At 38.2% G+C, this 9,376-nt stretch overlaps 1 protein-coding gene across 1 annotated transcript; it reads right to left on the bottom strand.

Annotated features, from left to right (window-relative positions):
- Positions 1-1,743: 1,743 nt before the first annotated feature.
- On the bottom strand, positions 1,744-8,238 carry LOC129265656 (uncharacterized). The gene is made up of 2 exons (XM_064102957.1): positions 8,003-8,238; positions 1,744-3,572 (listed from the first exon to the last, which is right to left on the bottom strand). Exons 1-2 carry the CDS (start codon positions 8,111-8,113, stop codon positions 3,447-3,449), a joined length of 237 nt encoding a protein of 78 aa, XP_063959027.1. The 5' UTR covers positions 8,114-8,238; the 3' UTR covers positions 1,744-3,446.
- Between the last annotated feature and the right edge of the window lie 1,138 nt (positions 8,239-9,376).

The raw sequence follows: 9,376 nt of genomic DNA, 5'->3' as shown, positions 1-9,376 counted from the left end.
ACAGGTTGTTCATACCCATCTGGCACTATCATTTAATGCCATACACAGTTCCCGGGGGGCCACTTACATTGACGAGTGGATACCATGCGCGACCCAAAAAACACGTAAAAAGGATGTCCTTTTCACGATAGGGCACGTTACGTACGTAACGTGATAAGGGTGTCAAAAACACAAAAATAATGAAAAAAGGGTGTCTATTTCGCTAGGAAAATTACGTGTTTAGGGTCGAATTTGCGGGAATGATAAAACAAAATTAAAATGTTTTATAAAGGATGTCCATTTTGCCCCAACACTTCGTGTTTAGAGTCCGATTTGCGCGAGGTGTAGCAAGTGGGGTCGTACTAAACCAAATAAGGTAAAGCCGACGACCGAAGGACCCGTAACAATAAAACATTTCTGTACTTGTTTAGGGGTTCATTTCAGGGAATATTTGCCAAGAGTATCGTTTTGTTTCCAATACTTGTTAATGGTAGGGTTTCACGCGCCAATACTTGTTAAGGGGTGCATTTTCAGAATATGGAAATTACGTGTTTAGGGTGCTTTTCGAGACCCCATGGTCGCGCATGGTATCCACTCGTAATGAGCCATAAATTTAGAGGGTCACAACATAATGTCGTATGTGGGAAAAATATTTCTAAAAAGTCACGAGCGAGCAAAATTTTTGGCCTTTTAAGAAAATCTCATTTTGTGATAGATTTCGACATAATATTCATCAAGTAAATGTTTATATTTTGAAATTTCCACCTATTCATTTTGTAGGACTGTTATTTTGACATTTGGTTTCCTTTAATAGTTTAGTTATTTACAGTTCAAGCTGTGGTATTTAGTTCAGCTTTGTTTACTTTCTTCATGCTTCTGTTGTCATCCATTTACTTTTGACTTTCAACCTGCTTCTCCTGTCATTCCTTTCCTATTCAGATGTGTTCATTCATTACATTCCCACATCTGATTCTTTTGTTCAACATTCTTATTATGTAATCATCCCAATATCTTATTCATCTCCATCCTCTATCTCTTATTGGTTATTTTTATGAATTAGACTTTTCCACTTTCAGTTGGCTTCTCCATTCTCTTTATTTTCATTGGTTGATTTTGTGTAATTTGAATATATGCTAATTTTGTATGAGTTTTACTGAGGCAAGGAAGCCCAGCAAATAATGCAGTGCACTACCAGACTTCATCGAGTTAAGTTCAATTTTGTTCCTGTGTCTTCATAGTTAAGTTCCATCTTCTCCTCTCCGTTCCGTTTGCTTCTGTTTGATGTGTATGATTGAGCTTCCTATTTCCTTCTTCAGTTGAACATTTATTTCCCCCTTAAGACTAGTATTATCCCCAACCCAACCCCACACTTTCTTTCCCTTTCTCTTTTTTTTTCACCATGGAATGTTTTGGGATCAGAGCTCCCTCACCTATCTGTATACAAGTGGCGAGACAATTAAAATATTTTGAAGTCATTGGTGGTGATTTTCCCCACAATTTATAACTCAATTTTCCACACAGATTACGAGTAAAAAATACTTGTCAAGGAAGTTTTATAACTTTTCACCATTTTCACTTGAAGAAATTCCTGGGACACGATTATTATCCGACAAAAACTGATGTCCCCTCCACCGCATCCCCTCCTTTTTACTCTCTTCCATCTAGATCCTATACTAGTCAAATCTGTCTTTCTATGCTGTCTTGTGAATCATTATCAACTTGATGAAGAAAATAATACCTGTAAAAAATGGACTAGATGAGATATTCTGAAAACATTTGATATTTAATATTTCCAATTACTTCAAGCATAATCAACAAAATACTTGAGGTCGACATTCCAATAAGGACAAGTTTACAAAATCAAATATTCTAATGCTGTAATACCATTGCACCACCCCTCCCCCAAATGTATGTATTAAAAATATATCCTACCCAAAAAAGCTGTTCAAACATATTTGGAAAATCAAGAAAACATTTTTTTTTTTTTTTAAGAAAAGCCTTTGTCAATCTTTTAGAACTAGGCCCAATAAGACAATATCATTTGAAATTTCAAACATAATTTTGTAAGTTGATAGTTGGTATATTAAACTATATGCAAATAATAAATTGCAACTATGATTTTGATTGGTCATTCCCATTTTGCAATGGATTGTGAGCCTTTGTGCTACCTAGCAGGTGGCAAAGGTGAAAATTTGAAATGTCAATAGTATCTTAGACATAGAGCCATTGATTAATGACTAGATCATAATTTTAATCTGAAGTAAAAAAAAAAAAACTATCTAAAATTGACAGACTTACAATTAGGAACATTTCTCTTGACAACTCACAACCTTTAGATGACATTTTAGTAATCCAAATGTCCACAATTTAAAACCAGAAATATAAGTGATATTTTCCCTGTGACCATTACATCAAACTAATCTCTCCTTGCTCAGCGTAATATCACTTACACTAACACTGTATGCTGAAAATCTGGTGATAAATCAGCCAAGATCTAAAGTGTGTCAGCTACTCTGCTAGTTACACCTCAGATAGATTCTAAAGCTCTTTTCTTGAATTTTTATGAACACAAATCCACCTAAATCAATTAACACTTCTATGATTCAATTCATTAATTTGTTTAGTTATCATCCAGATGACATACAGTAAGTATAGCATACTTAGCACATTTGTATGCAAGAAATTAAAGCTGATTCATGTACGAAATTGTCGTAAATATCTAGGGTCTTTTGAAAGCAAATAATTTTGAAAAACCTTTATTCTTCTTAGTAATAAATTAATCATGAGCGAATGCCTTGTATAGAAAGTACGCTTTGATGATACACCAAAATGATAATTCATGTTGCATGGATTGATGAAAATTAATACCGATTATTCAAATTACATATTTTTCAAACAGTCAAACACAAGAGCAGAAATTAAATTAACTCTTTGATGAACTACCACTCAATGTAAAGTATCCATATTCATTTACCCCCACACACACAAACATGTTCAGTTTGAAGTTTTATTTCCTTAAAAAGCAAAGTTGAATTTAAATTGAATTTGATGATGGCTCCAAAATAATTAGGATTTGCCAGCTCACAAATATAAATCCTTCATCTCACAAATTTTGTCTTCTTAGTTCTGCATGTACTGACAGATACAAACTAAGACTTATATGCATGGAGACCCGAAATAATTTGAAGGGGAACAATTGGTTCTACATAACCAAAATTGAGCATTGGATCACTGAGGTTTCATACAAGGCATATGATGACAGTCATGACACCAAGTGGATAATGAAATCTGTAACATGGCTTGTAGTATTTCAAAATATCACTTTTCCCGGGTCCAGGATAATCATCACAGATTCATGCCAAATCTGAAAATAAGCATCTGATCTTCAAGACCTTGCTCCCTGCAATGAAGACAGTAGCTATCTTTCAATTTAAGTTCATTTTCTGTTTAGAGTCTTTCCTCATGTTTCACTCTCTTTTCACATCTTGGTATATTGGATGGGGACTTTCTGATGCTGCTTTCAGTGCTGCCACAAGATCTTTAGTCCTTTGTCTCGACTCTGCCATTTTCTCTGGATCTGCTTCCGGAAGCCGCTGAGAGTGAAAGAAAAGAACATGTGAAGACTAAATAGACTATTTTGAATATCTTGGTTAGACAAAATATCTATGGGGATTTATTGAAACATTTCTGACATTTGTCTACCATCACCATGATCAAAATGTCTGCATAGATCAGTACAAATTACAGAGAGATTTAAAGAATGAACTTGCTTTTGGTCTATGTTTTCAATCTCATGAAGTGTGAATGAAAAACCTGCAGATGTTTTTTTTTTTAATCCATGACAGGTAATATAACCTAACTTCGGATCACGAAACTGTGAATTAACTTCTTTTTTTTTTGGGGGGGGGGAGGAGTTGAGAAACCTACCAGAAACAGACTGGAATATATGAGCTTTTGATCAATGATATGAGCTTTTGATCCAGATGCTTCGTGGATCCCTTAGTTGATATCCACATAGACAGTCCAGCTATAATTAAAATACTAAGACGTCTGGACCAAGACAAATCTCCAGGTCCTGATGGAATTCATATTAGGATCTTGAAGGAATTACAGGAGATGGTAGCCCCAGTATTGGTAGATATTTTCACCACCTCAATGATTACAGGACAGATCCCTGACTTGTGGCGCTCTGCTAACGTGGTACCCATTCACAAAAAGGGACCGAAAAATGTTCCAGAGAATTATCGACCTGTAAGTCTTACAAGTGTTGTTTGTAAGATTATGGAAACAATTGTTAGGGATCAGATATTGGATCACTTAGAATCCAATAACCTACTAACGCCTCATCAACACGGGTTCAGGAAAGGAAGATCTTGTACTACCCAACTACTGGAAGTCACAAATGATTGGAGTACTGCCCTTGATGCAAAGGATATAGTCGATTGCATTTACCTGGACTACCGCAAAGCGTTTGATAGTGTTCCCCATATTAGACTCCTCGCAAAAGTACAAGGATATGGAATTCAAGGAAAAGTATGGACATGGATTAAAGCGTTTCTCTCTGATCGCAAACAAAGGGTGATAGTAGATGGAGCACTGTCCAAGGAATGTGAGGTGACCAGTGGAATTCCTCAAGGTAGTGTTATCGGCCCTACCCTCTTTATTGTCTTCATCAATGATCTTCCGGATGTGATTTCTAAGAACTCTGTAGTCAAATTATTTGCAGATGACACAAAACTGTATGCACCCCGCCGTGACGAAGATGATAACGTAAGCCTACAGGATGATTTGTTCAACCTTTCGTCGTGGGCAGGAGACTGGCAGTTAACCTTCAACCAGAAGAAATGCAAAGTAATGTCTATTGGAAGAAAAAATCCAGGTATGAGCTACCTACTAGTACCAGATGACACTTCTGTAATTCCAAAAGTGACTGAGGAAAACGACCTGGGAGTAACCTTTGATAACAATTTGCAATTTTCTAAACATGTGATCAAAGCTTGTGCCAAAGCAAACCGCCTTTTAGGACTTATCAAGAGAACTTTCTCAAACTTGGATGAAAGAGGTCTGGTTCAACTTTACAAGTCAATCATACGACCATCTTTAGAATACTGCAGTAGTGTATGGCACCCCTATCTCAAGAAAGACATCATAAAACTGGAAAAAATCCAACGTAGAGCAACCAAGCTAATTCCACATCTGAAGAACTTGAGCTATATGGAACGACTGAAGAAACTAAATCTACCAACGTTATCCTATAGGAGAAACAGAGCGGATATGATCCAAACGTTTAAGATTATTCAGGGCATAGATGATTTGGACTGTGCAAATTTCTTCAAACTTGACACTCAATCTCGGACAAGAGGACATTCTAGAAAAATAATTAAGTTAAGAGCACAATCAACACTCAGGCAACACGATTTCTCGCAACGAGTAATCAATCTATGGAATGACCTACCTTCTGAGGTCGTGAACAGTAGCAGTATTAATTCATTCAAATCAAATTTAGAGAAGGCCTGGAAAACCAAGTACAATCGCTTCGACCCAGACACTGAATTTTTCACAAATCGTCCAAACCCACACATGCATGTGAAATTGTTATGTTTATAACTGAGGACAAGTTCTAAGAAGATGCAGAGGGGCAAATAAGTCTCCTATACTTTATGCCCAACATCAAGGTAAAATCAAGGTAAAGACTTTGCCAAGTTCAGTTGGCAAAAAGAATGAATAGATCTAGTCTAATAACAGACCCCCCCCCCCCCCCCGATTACCTCACCAGGCATAAATTTCGTTTTCTTCAAGTTCAAGAATTTCAATAAAAAATGTCTAGAATTGTAGAAATTAAATTAGAAGTGTACAATACAGTAAAATAGACAATCAGAACAAGGCTAGCTCTGTGATGAAATAATTTCAAAATAGCTTTGTAAGACAGGTAGATCCTGCCTGGGCTGCAGCTGTGATTGTGAGGCCCTCGGCACTGGCGGCCGCGCCGGGCAGCGAAATTATTTTTCCCACCGAGTTCTGGACCAACATATGAATATTCATGACTTGCGTCTTCGGATTGAGAGTACGCATGCGCGTGGACTTGGCCTCGACCAGTGCCGATCGTAAGCATTCACGTTGCTCAGAATGAATTAGCATCGTCAAATTACCGGTACCCTTACATAGTTACATAGGCCTTATAGGCTTAGATCTATATATACATCCAATTCTTAAACACTTATCAAACTAGCTGCCATTAATGGCAAGACATGTGCTAGGGTAGGGCTAGCTTAGGCTAGCGCATTAACTTTACCTCAAATCTGGACCTGTCTAATTCCTAATACTAATAGGAATAGCCGACTAATGCCATGGTTAACTTCGAACTTGTTAATTCCGACAAGGTGCCTTAAGGCCATGCAAGGCCGAGCATCAAGGCACTACAACACTGATTAGTACTAGGCATTAATTAGACAGGTCCAGATTTGAGGTAAAGTTAATGCGCTAGCCTATATAGATCTAAGCCTATAAGACCTATGTAACTATGTAAGGGTACCGGTAATTTGACGATGCTAATTCATTCTGAGCAACGTGAATGCTTACGATCGGCACTGGTACTGGTCGAGGCCAAGTCCACGCGCATGCGTAGGTTGGAATATCACAAATTTTTGAGTTCGCGCTTTGCGCTCGCATTATTTTTTATTGGTGAGTTATGTATCTTATTTAAAATGCAGTAATTAACTGCTTAATTAACTGCTTCCTTTACTGGTCAGTATATAAAAAGAATTAGCGAGCGCAAAGTTATTTTTTAGTTAGATACACATCTTTTTCATGATTACAAAACCAGCTCAGAATAAAATAATTTCCATGTCTTATTACACGACATGTCAAGAAGTTTGAGCTGGTGATTCGCGCTGGCAACATCGCGCAAGGAAATTTCAACAATGATTAGCCCCATAATTGACCATAAATCAAGTTTTACAACTTCAGAATTATTTTTTTTTTCAAAACCGCTTGCTCGCTATGCTTTCTCGCTGAGAAGTAAAACCTAAAGCAAAATATCTATCTTTTTTTTTTGGGGGGGGGAGGCTTGTCACATTTTTTCGCGGACGAAATATCCTCTAAAAAATTTGCCCCCCTTTTGGAAAATCCTAGGTACACCAGTGCGTGCATGGAACGTATTCTAACGTCAGGCACAAATTAACGTCAGTGATCTTGATCCCCGTCTTCACCCAAAATTAAGGATTTCGTAGCTGAAAAAAATTTGACAAGAAAAAAAAAAAGATCTTCAAGTTCAAAAGAGGGGACATACGTCTTTTTTTTTCGTTGCATTTTGACATTACAAATTATTAATTTGGCTTCTCAAGGGGGGGGCACGTCCCCTGGATCAGTTGTGACTCGTCAGGGGGGCAGTCTGCCCCCCCCCCCTTTGGTACACTTGTGGTTCCATGCTGATAGCGCGTAGATCAGAGTCTAGATCTAGAGACTAGACTAGAACTAAGAATTTTTTTTTAGATCTAGGACTGGTTCTGTATACGGACTAGACATATTAAACCATGATAAATAAGCTAATATTGGTCCAAACCTAATCAAACGTAAAGTTCGGAATTAACAAGTTCGAAGTTAACCATGGCATTAGTCGGCTATTCCTATTAGTATTAGGCATTAGACAGGTCCAGATTTGAGGTAAAGTTAATGCGCTAGCCTAAGCTAGCCCTACCCTAGCACATGTCTTGCCATTAATGGCAGCTAGTTTGATAAGTGTTTAAGAATTGGATGTATATATAGATCTAAGCATATAAGGGTACCGGTAATTTGACGATGCTAATTCATTCTGAGCAACGTGAATGCTTACGATCGGCACTGGTCGAGGGCAAGTCCACGCGCATGCGTACTCTCAATCCGAAGACGCAAGTCATGAATATTCATATGTTGGTCCAGAACTCGGTGGGAAAAATAATTTCGCCGCCGGGCAGGGTCGGTCTGGCGAGGGCAAAGGTCCGGCAGTCAGACCCGTGAGCGCGCGAGCTGCGATACACCGGCTTACCTTTACAAGCTCTTCAGTATCTGGCGTGACAGTTTTCATCAAGACCCATCCACCAAACACACTTCCTCCCATTATACCAATGGAGAGAAAGTATCGAAATGCATTCGACATGATTACTAGCTGATTGACTCCTTATTTATAAAACAAATTCACCGTTATGTTAATCCCGATCCCGTTGATTGAAGTATAGATATGTTACGTAAATGCAAGATCGGATTGCGTTCTCGCGCTATCGATCGCAATAACTAAATTCATTAAAATTGCATGGCTGTAGTTCTGAGAACAGTCACCACTCTTTTCTTATTTTTATGAAACGCCAAAGTGAGAATAGATCATATAGATAATGTTCATTGATGAAATCTCATCACGCCTCATTGAAATAAATTAAGTTCTGCATGGTACTAATACTTCACTTGATTGTCATGTATTTTGCAAAACAGAAATATTAGAATGTACTACATGCGACACAACCTGACAGCCATTCTAAATAACAGTAAAATTTTGATGCCCATGAAAAAGATGAAAGATAAAATACAGCGGTGGAGGGGGGGGGGGTATTTTTAATGCACTATATATGCCCCTCTTATTCTACGATATACGAGGATTGGCAGCGACCTAATTTTTTTTTTCATGATGAAGTTGGCATTGTAGAGCATTTGTTTGTTAAATGTTATTGTCCTTGCCTAGGGAGCGGGTAAAATCTCCCCCCCCCCCGCAATTAATTGGGGGCGACTGATGGTGGAAGCCAAATAACCAGGCAAGTGGCGTACCGTGGGTCGGGGGCATTGGGGGGGGGGGCCGGGCACCAGCAAAAAATTTGAGTCACTTATACCGTGTTTACATTTAATCGGCATTTGGTTCAGAACCAAATACCGATGCAGAATCGGCATTTGGATTGCGTTTACACGTTGTTACAGCTCGCGGTTCAGAACCGCGAGCCGATGCAAATGCCGATTAAGTGTAAACACGGTATATAGAGAGCGCGCGAAATGCGCTCAGTTGTCAGGTATATATACTGACCTATAATAGAGACGTTTTAAGGACAGTGCCAGTGCCATTAAATGTTTATGTATCTTACTGATAAAAAAATCATTGAGCGCAAAGCACGACATTTTTTATATTCAGACCTAAAAGGGACATTATATAAGCAATTTTTTGTTCTCATGATACGTACCTGTCTCGCTAAACAAACAATACGAGCGTGAAGCGCGACCTGGAACTTTTGTATATATTGACCCCAAAAGGAATCAATTAAGTCTAGTATACATATCTCACCATAGTCATCTAATGCGAGTGCCAAGCGCTTGCTGATTATGTTAGAATTACATCTAAACACAGGAAGCACTTGTAGTATATTGTAATCATATACGCACC

Source organism: Lytechinus pictus, chromosome 7 (genome assembly GCF_037042905.1).
Source record: "Lytechinus pictus isolate F3 Inbred chromosome 7, Lp3.0, whole genome shotgun sequence".
Taxonomy (NCBI): Eukaryota; Metazoa; Echinodermata; class Echinoidea; order Temnopleuroida; family Toxopneustidae; genus Lytechinus; species Lytechinus pictus.
The sequence above is the reverse complement of the archived record's forward strand: the minus strand, read 5'-3'. Positions and strand labels throughout refer to the sequence as shown.